General features: G+C 34.8%; 3 protein-coding genes across 6 annotated transcripts; 2 read left to right on the forward strand and 1 right to left on the reverse strand.

Annotated features, from left to right (window-relative positions):
- Window positions 1-255: 255 nt before the first annotated feature.
- On the forward strand, window positions 256-1,262 carry LOC121244827 (non-functional pseudokinase ZED1-like). The gene is made up of 2 exons (XM_041143043.1): window positions 256-661; window positions 922-1,262. Exons 1-2 carry the CDS (start codon window positions 256-258, stop codon window positions 1,260-1,262), a joined length of 747 nt encoding a protein of 248 aa, XP_040998977.1.
- Window positions 1,263-1,566: 304 nt separating this feature from the next.
- LOC121244620 lies at window positions 1,567-4,918 on the reverse strand. Of its 2 annotated transcripts, none has more exons than XM_041142776.1 (6): window positions 4,546-4,918; window positions 3,364-3,434; window positions 3,245-3,282; window positions 2,652-3,161; window positions 2,485-2,575; window positions 1,567-1,875 (listed from the first exon to the last, which is right to left on the reverse strand). In XM_041142776.1, exons 1-6 carry the CDS (start codon window positions 4,685-4,687, stop codon window positions 1,789-1,791), a joined length of 939 nt encoding a protein of 312 aa, XP_040998710.1. In that variant the 5' UTR covers window positions 4,688-4,918; the 3' UTR covers window positions 1,567-1,788. The 2 variants fall into 2 exon arrangements, with proteins under 2 accessions (XP_040998710.1, XP_040998711.1); XM_041142777.1 differs by having other exon boundaries at window positions 3,364-3,441; window positions 4,546-4,704.
- A 2,937-nt stretch (window positions 4,919-7,855) lies between these two features.
- On the forward strand, window positions 7,856-15,977 carry LOC121244624 (K(+) efflux antiporter 6-like). 3 transcript variants are annotated; one of them, XM_041142784.1, is made up of 20 exons: window positions 7,856-8,270; window positions 8,456-8,499; window positions 9,054-9,112; window positions 9,262-9,340; window positions 9,555-9,616; window positions 9,708-9,783; window positions 9,903-9,977; window positions 10,524-10,595; window positions 10,680-10,763; window positions 11,141-11,209; window positions 11,326-11,403; window positions 11,580-11,668; window positions 12,250-12,346; window positions 12,435-12,488; window positions 13,316-13,411; window positions 13,693-13,881; window positions 13,970-14,047; window positions 14,352-14,396; window positions 15,169-15,258; window positions 15,352-15,977. In XM_041142784.1, exons 1-20 carry the CDS (start codon window positions 7,991-7,993, stop codon window positions 15,397-15,399), a joined length of 1,764 nt encoding a protein of 587 aa, XP_040998718.1. In that variant the 5' UTR covers window positions 7,856-7,990; the 3' UTR covers window positions 15,400-15,977. The 3 variants fall into 3 exon arrangements, with proteins under 3 accessions (XP_040998718.1, XP_040998717.1, XP_040998716.1); XM_041142783.1 differs by having other exon boundaries at window positions 7,857-8,270; window positions 15,169-15,283; window positions 15,374-15,977; XM_041142782.1 differs by having other exon boundaries at window positions 7,858-8,270; window positions 15,374-15,977.
- Window positions 15,978-16,331: the final 354 nt, after the last annotated feature.

The following is a 16,331-nucleotide window of genomic DNA, read 5'->3' on the forward strand; positions in this document are numbered from 1 at the left end:
ATGTTTAAAAAGAAATTTATTCAAATTTTCCAATACATGAAACACGCGTCTCAAAATAACCCCTTTTTCCATGGGTCGGTAGGCACCAACCAAGAATTACAGAAGGAACTGTAACAGAGCATTTATGTGGAAAGCTGATCCGTTCACTTGCCACGAAGTTTCCATCTAATTTCGTGGACGGTCGGGGAATTGAAGGGGATAAAAAAATCTCAGCACTGCAGATTGTGGAGAAGGAAGAGATCATTTTGTTTAAGAATGTATGGAAAAAGTGGGAGAAAGAAGGCTTTTCTAGAGAATGGAAGCATGCTTTTGGAGAAGCTGGTTGCTGCCTGTGATGGCAGGCCTGTTCCCATCCGTAGTTTCTCTTATGCAGAGCTTAGATCTGCAACACATAGCTGTGATCCTCAAATTGTTCTGCGTGCTGAAGACTACTGTAAATGGTTCAAGGGTTCTCTTGAGGGAAGAACCATCTCCATCAAAAAGTACAACGGATATCTAAGCTCGCTCGAGTATGTCTTCACCGACATAGCCATTTCTGCAAAGATGAGAGCTCACAAGAATGTTCTAAAGCTAATTGGGTGTTGTCTCGAGACCCAGTTTCCCATTTTGGTGCACGAGTCTATTGCAAGCGAGACCCTTGCCGATCGAATTCATGCCTTTGGTAATGAAGTTCCACGACAACAACGTCAGCCTATGCCATGGAGAAGGAGATTAAGGGTTGCAAGGGACATTGCTCATGCAATTTCTTATCTCCATACTGCCTTCGCTCGACCCATAATCCACAGGCGAATATCCGTGCATGCTATAGTCTTTGACCAACATGATGTTCCCAAATTAACTTTTTTGACCGCGTAACGATCCCCGAGGGTGAAACCTGCGCAAGAGTTCCATATTCTGGGTCTTTGGGATACCTATGCCCAGACTATTTTCACACCTCCTATGTAACTGAGAAAACTGATGTCTATAGTTTTGGTATGCTTCTGTTAGTTCTTTTAACGGGAAGAGATGCAATCGATCTCCTCCATTCGGCAACAATCGATGAAGAAGATACTCACTACCATGTGGAAGAGTACATGAGACATCGTCAGGTAAATGAGATCCTGGATGCTGCAATCATGGCAAAAGCAGGAGGAACAGACATGGAGCAGCTGCAAGCAGTGCTGCAGCTGGCTCTCATGTGCGTTGGTGTGGATCCAAAGATGAGGCCAACTATGGTTGATGTTACGAAACAACTAAGGCAGATTGATAGGCTTGTCCCATGATTACTTTCTCCCTTTTTACGTACAAATTGTCTTGTAAACATCGATTCCACAATGATTATTTCCTCAGGCTCTTCAGTTCTTAACTTCTTACCACCCCGACCCAGTTGGATATTCTATGAATTGCAACATAATAGGCTTACTTCAATTGAAATCTTTGATATCTATATGTTACCATTTGGACTGGAGGCTAAAATTCTTCCACGTTTGGCCGATGAAAATGGAAGCACAACTGCACAAACATCAGAATAGCTTTCTAAGCCAAGCTCACATCTGGGACGGAATGAAAATTGACAAATATGTCAGAAAATCAAATGACTAGCACTTGCACTAGTTGGCAACAGGAAGGAAAATGAGAAATGAGCACGTAAAAACATGTCCCATCAAGCAGTGTCTGGTTTTACCAAAATAAAAAATAAAAATCGGCAGATTATAATGCATATAGAATCAGGACAGGAAGCTGTTATTCTGATCTATATTTTAGGACTTGAGTATTGTCTCACGTAACTGGACTGTTGATAAATATATCTCATGCTCCATACTTGGGGGCCTTCCAAAGCTTAAAGGCAACCTCATGCAGAAACCTATCAGCCGGTATTGCAAGATTTCCACCATGCTGTGAATGAACAGGAAAAACAGAGAACAAGCAGTTATTAGGTACATACAACATAGCAAAGCATTTAGCCACATTTTAACCAATCTAAACCCAAGACCAATTAGAACTGAAGATAGTTTGAGTCTCCCAGAGTTCCGACAGCATGGAAGTCTTTTTAATACTACCTCAAGGAGGCTAAGACAGAATTTATGGCAACCACGAATGAATGTACAGATAAAGCTATATGCATAACCTCAAATACCCTGTATCCTAATAACATTGATACAATGTGACCTTCAAAAGCAGTAGAATTTTGGGGTATCTAGCTAGAGCACGTGGGCACACGGTATCACTTGGTTCAATAAATTTCGATATGCATCCAGCTGGTTCTATGTCATTATAGTAAACAAAGTAAACAAGGCTGACAAGTACAAGACCTTTATTTGAACTACATCTTATTCCATATCACATTTCCATTATGTTGAAGAACATGTAAGAGAGCATCTGCTTGGAATATATTATATATATACTGTAAAAGTGTGGAACTTCTTACTACAATATATCCATAAAACATTTACTAGCAGATAAGAATAAATTAGGTTTGAATGTTTGATTACTTTAATCAGTTACCTCATTAAATTCTTTAAAGGAGAATGCCTCTGCCATATCTTTGCGGGTTACGCCATACTGCAATTGTGCAATCAACATTGGGCAGTGATGCCTGTTCATCCCAAAAATTAGCCGGAGCTGTGTGAAATGATCTAAGAAGTGCTAGAAACCATCAAATTTTTACTCACCTGACATCTTTCCGTGGATTCTCTCCTCTCATAGTGTAACTTTGATGAGGGAAGAGAATTGAAAGAGAAGCGTCCTTCTTATCTTTAGTTATCAAAACTGACAAGTTTGGTTCATCGTCGGCTGGGACATCACTGTAGCTCATCATGAGAGAAAAATGCAGACGGGAACCAATTTCGGATCCAGGTTGGGCTATCTGCATTATACCCCCCACCAAAGTATTGATGTACTCCATGTCATTGGTAACAGCCTCATTTTTCTCATCATTTACCCTTTCGCCATCCCCAACATGCACAAAAACTATGTCATACTCACTCGTCTCCAGTGTCTTCCCTTCTTTAAATCCAAGCAAATTTAGAAACTCCAATGCCACAACATCAGCTGATGGTTCCGCAGGGAGACATGGGTTTTTTACTAGGTCATCAGATTTCAACACAGTTAAGCCAAGTTTGGCACCAAAAAATTGCAAACTTGGATTGTTTGTGATTAGAGCAGCTTTCATTCCCATGAACCTGAAGTTCAAAAGTGTGTTGATTGAAACTTTCTAATTACAAATATGACAACAACTGCAGAAAACCCCGGAAGGAAAGATTACCTCTCTGATATGGCTGGCCAGTTAGTGGCATTGCCAAGCTGGACAAAAAGGGAAGATTTTATGTATGATATTTCATCATGAAACCGAAGTGTCACATGTGTCTAGTATGGGGACCTCACCTTGTCGAGGTAAGCTTCAGAAGCATCCAGCAGTACCGCAAACTCCCTAACTACTCTCTCATCCCCACTTTCTGCAATCTAAATTCAAGTCAATCTCAACGAGCATAGATTTAACAACTTTTAATAGTAAATTGAGGAAGCGAATGCAAACAAACATGAATAGAATCAACTAAGGTGAATTAAATTGGATCATATGCAATACACTAACAAGTAAATTTTTTATATAGTAACTATGTAAAACTTACACTCCCCAAGAGCACTATCAGCACCAATTGACTTTCTACCTGTAACAGGTTAAAAAAACTAACTGCCTACTGGAAAATATGGCAAACCAGCCTGCCAAAAAAAATGAGCTCCTTTTTTTTTTCTTTGATGGGCATCGGCAATGCCTGTCCAGGACAAATCCCGACTAATCCTGTGGAGTGCAGAGGTTCTCTTCAAGGAGTTTTTTGCCAATGCACCTCAAATAATTAAAGGAAAAATTCCTTCATTCCGATCGCCCAAGTGTGAATGCGAAGTTTCAAACTTAGGACCTCTGGTTTATACGGTTTGCCTCATGACTTCTAGCCACCCCCTTGGAGTTCCAATAAAATGAGCTTCATATGATTGGATTGCACACATGGAGTCCAAAAATGAGCTTCCTATTACGGACCAAACCTTGCGAGTGTTTTCAAGTTAACAGCATTCTAGGCGTCCCAAATGCAAGGAGTTCATCAAAACTGAAGGCTTTTAAGCTTCCTAACATACCAAAGTTTGCAAGTACTATTAAGTTCTGGACCTCTAGATTGCATGCAGTTCATCAAAATTGAAGGCTTTAAACACACATCAAATACAGAGAAAGCATCAAATCGACATTTTTTTTTCTTTCACGCATTCGATGGAATTGAATTACAAAGAAGCACTAAAAGTGAATTTTAGAAAAGAGGCGATTTTTATCAAAACGAAAAGGTTTCCGATCATAATGAATAGCAAAATTTCTCGTTTGGAAGACTATAGACTAGCAACTTTTTTATGCGTCATTAAAAACAAAGTAGCCTTAAATTGTAAATTGCAGATCTATGAATTCACACCTATATGGCTACTCATTTATGGTTGAACGAGATTGATATATCAATTCAAACAAAATTAGAGGGCACAAGAAAAGAAAAGAAAAGGGGAGAGAGAGAGAGAGAGAGTAAAAACCAGAGGGAGGGGCATTGGGTAGGGTCAAGAATCCACAGGCAGCTTTGGATGCGAGAGAGTGGAGATGATTGTGTGATGGGTGGATGAAACGGGCTAACCCATCTCCGTACAACACCAGTGCTCGGCTTGGCTTGTCCGCCATTTCTCTTTTCTATCTTCTTCTTCTTCTTCTTCGTCTGTGTTTAGAGACAGTAAAAAAAGAGAGATGCTCGTGGGATTCGATTCAGAGAATACAGTGCACAAAATACAGAGAAAAGTTCCCTCAAATTTCCTTAATATTTTCAAAGCTTGCTATCGTCGAACTACCGAAAAGTGATCTGAATCACTTCAGCTTTGCTCTTCCCATGAACTTTACCTACGTCTCATTCTTTTTAAATTCCGAAACTATTTTCTATGGGGCTGATGCTATATAAAATATTAAAAATTAGATGAAATAAAAAAATAAAAAAAAATATAAATAAACATGATTTTATGTTATATATTAAGTTTATTTTATAATATAAATAATTTTATAATATAATTTATTATATTAAATCACGTCAATTTATTATTTTATTTTTATAAAATTGTTAAAATATTTGTTTAATTTAAAGTTGTTCAAACTTTTAAAAAATAAAAACTTCTCATAAAAAATGAATTTTTTTTTAAGTGAATCTTAATCTTTTTAGAAGGTTTCTTCTATTGAAAGAAAAATATATATTAATGACATAATGTTGATATACATACATACATATATTTATATATACATATTAAGATGGTGATTGCACACGTTTTATCTATCACAATCATGGTATAGTTGGTTAATTTATTAATAGGAAAATGAAATTTGGTATGCATATTAATTTCTAATATTTTAATGACTAAATTTATTATTATTATTATTATTATTATTATACTAAAAAGAAAAAGCCTTACTAATTAAGTTATATGTAGTAGTCCTGTCAGCACAAGATAAAATGTCACCAAAGTAACAAAAGAAGTTTTTATTGTTAAAAGTTTGATGGTTTGAGTACCCCAACATGAAGTGATTCCTTGTGAGAACTCACAAGTTTGTTCATTAGTTTGCTTCCAATGATACTGTTTGAACAATGGGATGAGATGAAATGTGATGATTTTAGATGAACGTTGAATAAAATATTATTATAATATTATTTTTTAAAATTATTATTATTTTATAATTTAAAAAAGTTGAATTGTTTAATATATTTTGTTTCGAAATTTAGAAAAATTATAATGATGAGATAAGATGAAATGAAACTGTTTTTGTATCCAAACATGATCTAAAGTTTTTTCATCATCAATTTCAATTAATTCCCAAATTAACCAACAATTATGAGAGTTTGATGGACAAGAAGAGTATCAAAATATAAATTAAATCTTAAAATCTCATTTTTACATCAACTTAAACTTTTATTCACCATGTTATTTTTCATGAATAGTCATTAATCGGTACTTGCTATATTCACGAGAAGTAATGCTATATACCACACTCTTATTCTATTTTGATCATACTAAGTGGTATGTGACATATTCATTACCATTAGATAATAAATAAGCATGCAATAAATGACTATTTAATGATGATAAATATGACACATAATAATTAGTCGGATAAAAGTAAAAATGATAATATGGTATATAAAATTTTCCATTCACAGAAATCATATATTAAATGGATTCACAAATCACGAGAAGTAGTAAATTCAAAACTTTCAAGTCAAATTATATATTCAAAGTTTACTTCTTGAAGATAAAGCGTTTGATCTATAAAATAATTTTATAAAAAATAAATTATAAATTAATATGATTTGATATGATATATTAAATTATAAAATAGATATGACTCATTACAAATTAGAAAATATTTTAATTACAAAGAGATTAAATAAAAATAATATTATAAATTGACGTGACTCGTTAAATTATAAAATTATTAAATCTTTTTAAATTAGTTGTGTTGTTAAGATTTGGAACAGAAGAAAAAAGAACCATAAAGAGAATTTCAGGTGTCTGGTCACGTCAAGCAACCATCAAGGGAGTATCTCTTTCGTCAACCATTACAAGTCGTATAGCAAGATGCTCTGAAAAATGTTCTTCATTGTCAAGTTTTTATTGTGAAAATTTTATAATTTGTTCCAGCTGTGTATTCAAACCTCTTTTTCATCTTTCTTTTTTTTTTTTTTTTTCAAAAAAAAAAATAAAGTTTAATTGACCCTCTAAAAAAAACATATATATTGAAAATGAGAAAATGGCAAATTGCAAGTTGCAAGGCCATGGCACGAGGATCCCAATGCCCATACACACACATATATATATATATATATATAATTTTTTTATCAGTCCCTATCTACATTTTATGAAAAATACTTATATACTTTATAAAAAAATTATAAGTGTAGAGTGTGAGAGTAAATAGTGACTGATACATGATAATCTCCTTTTCAAGTCATTAACCTTTGATATTAAAAACAAAACAGATAATTATTTTATACTCCATTGAAATTGAGAAGTTCTAGATTGAAATGTCATCATGGTAAAACGATACCAGCATTGTTCATGCGAGTCGGTTTTTTCTCGACCCGATTCATTATAACCGGATTTCGGAGACGTTTATCAGTCTGGGTTTATTTTTAAAAAAATTAAGTTTCTCGGATACAACTTAGATAGCTGGTCTTTTCGAAAGATTGAAGTCTTTTGAAATATTTTCTAAATTTTTTTTCTAAACTAAATGTTCATATATTGTGAGAGAAAATCAAAATATAGCACTTCATTAAAGTTATATTATCGAAAAGACTTCACAAAAATAAAATAAAAATTACAAAATGTTGTGTTCTTTAAATATCTTCTTTTGAAATTCGAAATTGATAATTCAAATTAAAAAAATAATAAAATGAAATAAATATTTAATATATATATATAATAATACGGAAAATTGCTAGAAAGACTATGCTAGAAAGACTCTTATAAGTTAGAGTAATGTTATATACAATTATAAAATGCGTAAATAACATACAGTCATTTTGAAAAAAAGTAAAATTTATTATTAAAAAATTATTTTTTTTTATATGAATCACATATTTATTTTATTTTTTTAAAATAATTATATAAAATTTATACATTCACGATTATAACTATCTTTTTTATTTTTTTTCAAAATAAATATATAATATTTACACATTCTATAATTACATATAGCAATACTCTCTATAAGTTATAACATTAGAAAACATATTAAAACACCTTAAATACAAAATCCAATGTATTCGTACATTCCCCCATGGTAAATCGGTAAGCACAAAATTACGGAATTATCCATTTTCTATTTCCAATTTTCCACTGCCACTCTCTCTCTCTCTCTCTCTCTCTCTCTCGCTCTCGTTATTATATTTCTGTGAACTCCGACCAACCAAGACCTCTCTCTCTCTCTCTCTCTCGGGGAGGACAAATGCGAACACAAACCACAGGCTTAAAGCTTCTCTCTGCAATGTCGAAGAAATATCCATCCTCGGAGATCAATCTCTTCTTGTTGGCAGCACCTGCGTTGCTCCTTCTCTGCACCGCTCTGTTACTACTTCCTTCGTCCTCACTCGCCGACTCAGATCGGCTCGACCCCAATAACTCCACCCAGTCTAATGTCTCTCTTTCTAAGCCCAAAGAAGGCAGCTTCGCCCAAATGATTGATCAAGCTCTCGCCAACGAATTTCCCGAGAACGATCAGCCAGAAGGTTCGCAGATCCAAGCTGTTTAGTCACTCTCTCTTCTTATCATTTTCGTTAGGGTTTGCATTACTCTCTTTGTTTGGTTTCTGAAGAACCAGCATGAAATGCAAAAGCAATGTGTAATTCTTTTGCTTAGAATAGCTACTGTTTTTTATTCTCGATTCACTTTATTTGTATGATTATTTTGGCAGCGGCTGATGCTGGAGGCTTCAACAACAGTGTTGCTGAACGGCAGGTCGGTGGCACCATTTTCTTTAAGAATTTTAGTGATAAAATATTTGAAAGAACTCCAAATATTCTATTAAGATGCATTTCTCTACACCGAAAAGAGAAATCAAATCGAGATACAATAAACTACGACGGGGCAATTGACTTTAATACTTGATAATTGATTTGGTAGTTCATTTCAAAATGTTGATCTCATTAAAGATTCTATAAAGATCTAAAACATCACAGCTCCAATTTCATGAAAATTTATTGCGATTAGATTTGCTGCCAATTATATAGCTTATATCACTTGCGTTCTTATTATAGATTCTTTCCTTGTTCTCAAATGCGATTTTTTTTTTTTTAATTTTTTAATTTTTTTTTACATTTCAGCCTCTTAATTAGTTGGCATGCCGTATATTATCGTTGCCAGAAAATCACTTGTGTTCTTTTTTGCCTTCGAATGAAGTCTTATTACTGACCAAAGAATTAGTTGGAGACGCTTAAGATTATCATTCTGTACCCCTTCTAGCATGAAACTTTTGCTGAATTGATTTTTCTTTATCTGTTTGTGTTAATCAGGCAGTTCTGGAAACTGTAGCCAGAGTTAAGCCAAAGAAAAATGACACAAAGGAGGAAAAGTATGTCTTTCTGTTTTTAATCTGAGGATTCATGTTACTTGTAAAAATTTTTTTTCAGGATTCATGTCTAGTTTCTCACTAGAATTCATCACTTGTAAGATGAGCATTTTCCGCATTCCTCACTTTCTATTGTTGCTTCCAACTTTTAGGTCATTCCAACTACATCATGTTTTTAATCTCGATACTGATAATAGAGCTGAAGATACACCGACATTAATAGATCGAAAGGTAAGATTGCTTCATAAAAAAAATTATGTTCTTTTTCTCATGTATACGTCCTGTGTACTTAGCGCCATGCCTATTTTCTAATGAATAAAATCTCTTGATTACCTATTGAAAAAAATATGGCCTTTTTGATAAACAACTTAAAAAGGGAACTCCTTTCCCTTTTCAAGTCGATCAGTTTAGTTATAGATGAATAATCTATGTGCTTTTTTTCCAGGACAATGTCTTTATCATATCTAATTTTAAATCAAAATATCCAGTTCTGCAGCTAGACATAAGGTAATCTTGTGAATTTGTAATAGTTTTGCAAGTTATGTTTCTGCATGTACGTTATAAGCTTATCTAAGATTTTCTACTTATTTCCTTGTAGATTGATATCGGATTTGGTAGTTGTTATTGTCTCAGCAACTTGTGGTGGCATTGCCTTTGCTTGTGCTGGACAGCCGGTCTGATTATATTTGATATATGCTTTATACATGGCAAAGTGCAGTGTTTGGATCTGTTTCATGTGTTATATTGCACCAATTATCTGATATTATTGTTGATCGTGCTGTATGTTTCTCAGGTTATCACTGGATATTTGCTTGCGGGATCTTTGATTGGACCTGGAGGGTTTAACTTTGTCAGCGAAATGGTTCAAGTATGTTGCTTTTTCCTTTGAAAGCTATTGGCCCTGTTTTCTCTTATTCCCTCCTCAAAAAATCTGGAAGATGGTTTGTTTGCTCAACGAGCCAACGTCATACTGTACTGTTTTGGTCTAGTAATCCCCTCATTTGCCATGGATAATGAATGATATCTAATGATGGAAGTGATTTAACTGACCTATCTAACAATCATTTTGATCATCATGGTATTGATTCCTTTAAAACCTAGTTAAAGCCTAGACTATCACTTATTCTGGACTGGTTGTTTGCATTTATTTAGGTTTCTAGAACCCATTACAATGTGCCTGCATTAGAAATTTACTAGAGATCATGCATTTTGTTGACATTGTTGTTAAAATTTGTTTTTTGATAAGTAAAAGAAATTTGATTGATATGAAAATTGGCATAGTTCAATTACACATGAAGTCTACAAGTGAATGCACCAATACTTTCTCCTCTCTGGTGAAGATTTCATATGCATCAATCCTTCTATCAAATATTTTTACATGTCACTTACTTTTTGCACTACTGCATGCACATAGGTTGAAACAGTGGCTCAGTTTGGTGTTGTTTTTCTTCTTTTTGCGCTGGGCCTGGAGTTCTCCACAACAAAGGTCAAATTTTGTTCTTTAGCCTGCTTCGCTTTCTTTGGATTTTAGTGAAATTGTGGTTGAAAGTTTACTACTGTGTGATTGTAGCTTCGAGTTGTTCGAGCTGTTGCTGTTCTAGGAGGCCTGCTACAAATTTTCCTGTTTATGTGCCTGTGTGGTATTACAGCCTCGGTATGCCTACAGATTCTAACAGAATTTTCATGAAAGTTTGTACTTTTCTACTTGTAAAAACTGCTTGCACTGGATCTCCCTTGTAAGAGTTTAATTAAATTGGGAATACTGCAAATACCTGAAGATTACACTTTTCAAAGCAATCAGAACAGTTCAGTGTGGAGCCCCTTGGCTTGGCTCAAGTGTAAAAGCAGTAGGGTGTTTTTAGGGTGGTTATTAGGTTTTGTGAACAAAAAAGGGGAAACGTTTACTGTATGGTGCTTGCGCAGCTCAAATGGATGTTTGATGCCAGTGTTGTTAAGTTCCAAATATCTTTCTTGAAAACAGACTGTTATATGATGTTTCTGACTTTCAAAGCTGCACTTATCTTTTTGCAGTTGTCTGGTGGTAAAGCTTCCGAGGGGGTATTTGTTGGCGCATTACTTTCAATGTCATCAACGGCAGTGGTAAAGCTCTATGTGAATCTGACTTTTGAATGCGTGTGCTTTGATTTCTACAACTATCTACTGGTTGGATAATGGATAATGCCCATAATGGTGAGGTTTTATTCTTTGGGACACAGGTATTGAAGTTTCTGATGGATAAAAACTCTACTAATGCGCTTCATGGCCAAGTAACCATCGGCACCCTTATTTTGCAGGTATTTAGCTGCTTTTTCTTATTTTCTTTAATTAGTTTTTTTCTTTAGCAATCTTCTTTCCATGAACTCCAATTCATTTGTTACTGTTTTTTCCTTCTAGTACTAAACAATTGATGTGATCACTAAATTTCTTCTCTCAAATACTCTCTGAGTCTTAAAAACTTTTTGCCCTCCAGGACTGTGCCGTGGGTTTACTGTTTGCTTTGCTTCCAGTTTTGGGAGGGACTTCTGGTGTCCTTCAAGGAGTGATGTCCATGACTAAAGTGTAAGTAATGAACTTGTGAAACTCTCCACATTTTCAACCTTCTTTCTCTGTGTCTCAGAAGTGTCAATGTGTCTGATATCAAATGTTTCAAGAGAAGATGTGTTTCTGCTATTTAGTATATAGCAAAAGGAGTTGAAGCACATCGCTGGCACTTTATTCTGTAACAGTACGTAAAGAAAAAGAATAAAGTGTATCTTATTTTGAAGAGGACAAATAGGACTATTTAGTACTGCATACCAAGTAATGTGAAGCTTACATATTTGATAGATTATATACAACTGAAATGGAACTAACAACTTTTATATTATTTCCATTAAACTGGATAAGATGTTTTGATTCTTTACAAGTGAGCAAAGCTGAAAGAAAGAGGTATTTCTGCTTGAGATGATGATACTATATGTAGATATGAAGAGTAAATGGCCCAGGAAAATCTGGCTTTGATGAACTGGCACTGCCTGGGGGTGGGAGTTAGTACAGTGATGATAGATTGTTTCTTTTCAGAAGTTTGCATTATCATTTTCTTCATCTTTGTCCCTGCCGAGTACTATATGTTATAACATCTTATTTCTTCTCTTTTCCAGGCTGGTGATGTTAATTACATTTTTGGCTGTTCTATCAGTATTATCCCGTACTTGTGTTCCCTGGTTACTTAAACTCATGATAAGCCTATCATCACAGGTGTGATTATTTGTTTTTTACAAAATGTCAAGAGATAGAAACCTGACTGACTGTTATCTGTTCTATAATTTTATTTTTATCTGTGCAGACCAATGAACTGTATCAATTGGCATCAGTTGCATTCTGCTTGCTTGTAGCCTGGGTTGGTTTTGCTTCCCAATTCTTCTTCTGTTGGAATTCTTGCTCTCACTAAGACACTCATCTATATTCATTCCATTTAAATTTTAAATTTCTTTAGGTTTGGAAAAGAAGAGTTTGAGGCTCATTAATGCGTGGATACATCATCAAAAAGTTTGATAGTGGTTACCTTAAAAGGATGTTAATTTCATTTGCTTTCTTCTATGCATTAGTGAGGGTGGTAATGCGAAAGTGAGGATTTCAATTTCTTGATTCGTCTTGGCACAAAAGAAAGGGAAAGGTTTACACTCAATAGGATATTCTTCCATGATTCCAATAAATATAAAACAGCCCACCATCAGTACTTGCTCCCTGCTTCTTCATGGTGATTTAAACATTTAAGCCAATGAATTGCAACATTCGAATTATAAACTTGTTGTATTGTCTTATAATGATGAATTGTGTGGTATTGGTTAAGCCTATGGGAAAAGGCTTCATCTCAGATGGTTGAAAGTTGCTGCATCAGGTTATTCAATTTAAATATACCCCAAGAATAATCTTCCATTAAAAATTTGTGATTGTCTTGGTCTGCTATGCATAAAGTATAGAGTATATTCATATGTTCGACATTATCACCCACAAATGAAAATCTAAAAGGATTAGAACGGATCTACCGGTGGTGCATCAGACGGCATAAAAGGCTATGGTCAGAGTTTCCTTGTTAACTAGTGTTGGTTGCTTCAATGTAATATTTAATTTAGCAAATTTTTGCTTTTGAATGGACTTGTTTTTCTTGCATATACTATAGACCCTAAGCATGCAACTGTTGTTTAATTTTTCTAATGATTTCAGTGTAGTGATAAGCTGGGGCTAAGTTTAGAACTGGGCTCCTTTGCTGCTGGAGTGATGATATCAACAACTGATCTTGCTCAACACACACTAGAACAAGTAAAATTTTTTATTTGATTTGTTATTCTTCCAGCGTCCAAGTTTTTACATTTTTCATCTTCTCCCAACTGTAGCAGTGGCGGTTTCTTCCCCCCCCCCCCCCCTTCCTGTACTATAGACTGCGCAACCATCATGCAAATGTCTTATGATATGCAATATGTTTTGATTTGTCTTTGTAAAAAAACTGTTGATCACGTGTACGTCTTCTGAGTAAACATTTCAGGGGTGGTTATTAGGCTCTGCTCTGAGTGATCCCTCATCAAATTTTGTTACCTCTGCAGATCGAACCCATTCGCAATCTTTTTGCGGCTCTTTTCCTCGCCAGCATTGGAATGTTGATCCATGTTCAATTTCTCTGGAACCATGTGGATATATTGCTAGCATCTGTTATTTTGGTGATCGTCGTAAAGACAATCATAATTTCTACTGTTGTCAAGGGATTTGGTTATAACAACAAAACTTCTCTTCTTGTAAGATTTTGATATCACAATAGTTTTACCTTTTTCTTTTGGAAAAATGAAAGTTTTATTTTTTGAGGGAATTTGGGTACATGTATAGGTTGGAGTGTCTTTGGCACAGATAGGGGAATTTGCTTTTGTTCTTCTCAGTCGTGCTTCGAATCTGCATCTAGTTGAGGTAAGTGTTGCAGTCTCAGTTTTTCATGCTGATACTTGCAGAAAATTTCCCTTGCTAGCTATGGCCATTGGCGCAAAATGAGTGCACCAGACGTGTGCGCTCTCCAAAATTCTACTAGCATGTTTGCTCTCCAGAATTTTCCTAGCAAGGATTATTTTGGAGAGCAAACATGTCAGGTGCTCCCATTTTGCACAAATGTCCATCATATATTACTATGGCCTTGTTTGCCAGGTCTTTAACTTCTGGCCAGAAAGTAGGTGGAAAATATAAGCTATTATAGAGCTGAAACCTTAAACATTTTCAGGGGAAAGTGTACCTGTTGCTTCTTGGAACTACCGCTCTAAGTCTGGTATGAAGTTATTTTGTGTTATGCTTTAGCTTATATTTTTTGTAGTTGATGGAGTCCATGCATGCTAAGGATGTACCTTATTTGTCTTTTCCTCAACATTTCGGTTTTTGTTTGATGAATAACAAAGTAATATCAGATATAAACAATTCTTACTAAAACTGGAACGAGTCTGCATTGTGTGTTTCATCTTTTTATAGGTTTGGTGAACTGATCCATTACCTGCTTTTACATGAGTTAGCAGTTTCTTTTCTTTTTACTGGAACCCAAGCCATGAATGATGATGGAATAACAATTTCCTGAAGCCAATAAGAAAAGGTCGTATGATGACAAAAAGGCAGCTCACACCTTAAGGCCTCATTTGTTTTCACAACTCCTCTTAACTCATCTCATCTCATCTGATCATTACACATTTTTCAAATTCTTGTACAAAATAAAATAAACAATTCAACTTTTTTAAATCTCAAAATAAAATTAATATTAAAAAAATATATTTTAACAATATTTTATTCAACTTTTAACTTTAATCTCAATTAATCTCATCTCATCTGCGAAAACAAACGAGGCAATGTTTAGTTCCCTCATGTTGCATGAAATGGGGCTTTGAAATGATAAGGGCATGTTGATGTGACACAATCTTACAGAAACAGAAGGCAATTGAAGCTTAGAATTGTTCATATATGTCAATGATAAATATGATCATGGCTGCAGTAATGATCTTCCTTACTATAACCATACTTTTATCTGAGTGGATCATTCACAAAAACTTCTCCAGGTGACAACTCCTCTGCTTTTCAAGTTAATTCCTGCTGTTGTTCACCTTGGCGTGCTGGTACGGTGGTTCTCCCTCAACAGCTCTGTTGAGGTATTTACTAGTATACAATTAAAAGGTCATATTCTAATTACAAATTTTCTCATATCCTTCTGGTTTTTATTGTACTAAATGAATCTTGAATAGTTTTCCTTTTCACTATTTCCAGATTCAGATAGGATTAAAAGGAGATAACCTCCGGTCAGAAAGTGCAAAGCAGCGTGCTATATTGATCGACCAAGGACCTCATGATTCATGACATTTATGAACTGAAAGCAATTTCAGTATGATTTAAAGGACACATTTGTACTATAGCACTCCGCCTTTCCAACAGACTGGTGAAGTTTATTACATTTCTTTCACTATACAAAAGCTTTTTCCATGATCATCGCTGTTGCCTGCTACTGATTTGACCAAAGATCAACGAATCGATTCGAGATGAAGAATTGTAAGATCGGGAAAGAGGTAATCTAACTGCTGAAAGGACTAACAGTTGAAGCTTTCTTTATTTGTGATTCACCTGCCTCCACTGCTTGACCTATTTGTGGAGAACTATTCTTTTCAAATGTAACATAGTTTCAGTTTTGTAATCTAGAGTGGCAACTTTTGTTCATAGATGATTTCAAAAAATGTATCAAGGCTTGTTTGTTTTGTTATTAGATTCTCTTTGATGATTGCAATTTGTGAACGTAAAAGTGAAATTGTCATTCACAGATGATTTCAGGTCGAGTTCGAATTTTGAATATATTATAAATCGAGGTTTGATTGTTCCATTATTAAGTTGTTCTTTTTTTTCTTTTATAATTATAGTTAAAGGAGCTTCATTGAATAACAAACTATTACAAACGCTCATCCATCCATACATTCTGTTGTATAAACTATAAACTCAAGGCAAGATTCCCACCAAATGGAGATATCATCTAGTTAATTTATGAGCAGCTTCATTCCCCATACGTCCAACATGTTGAATTGTGCATCTTCTAAATCTTTTCATGTTGCCGAGCAAGGACCAAGACTCTTCTACCGCTTGCACCTGAGTCACCATGAGTAATGAGTCACTCTCCATAATAAGGTCCTCGATGCCCAAGGGAGGGCATAGTTGTAAGCCTCTCAGCATTGCCAGCAAC

Source organism: Juglans microcarpa x Juglans regia, chromosome 8S, assembly GCF_004785595.1.
Source record: "Juglans microcarpa x Juglans regia isolate MS1-56 chromosome 8S, Jm3101_v1.0, whole genome shotgun sequence".
In the NCBI taxonomy this organism is placed as follows: domain Eukaryota; kingdom Viridiplantae; phylum Streptophyta; class Magnoliopsida; order Fagales; family Juglandaceae; genus Juglans; species Juglans microcarpa x Juglans regia.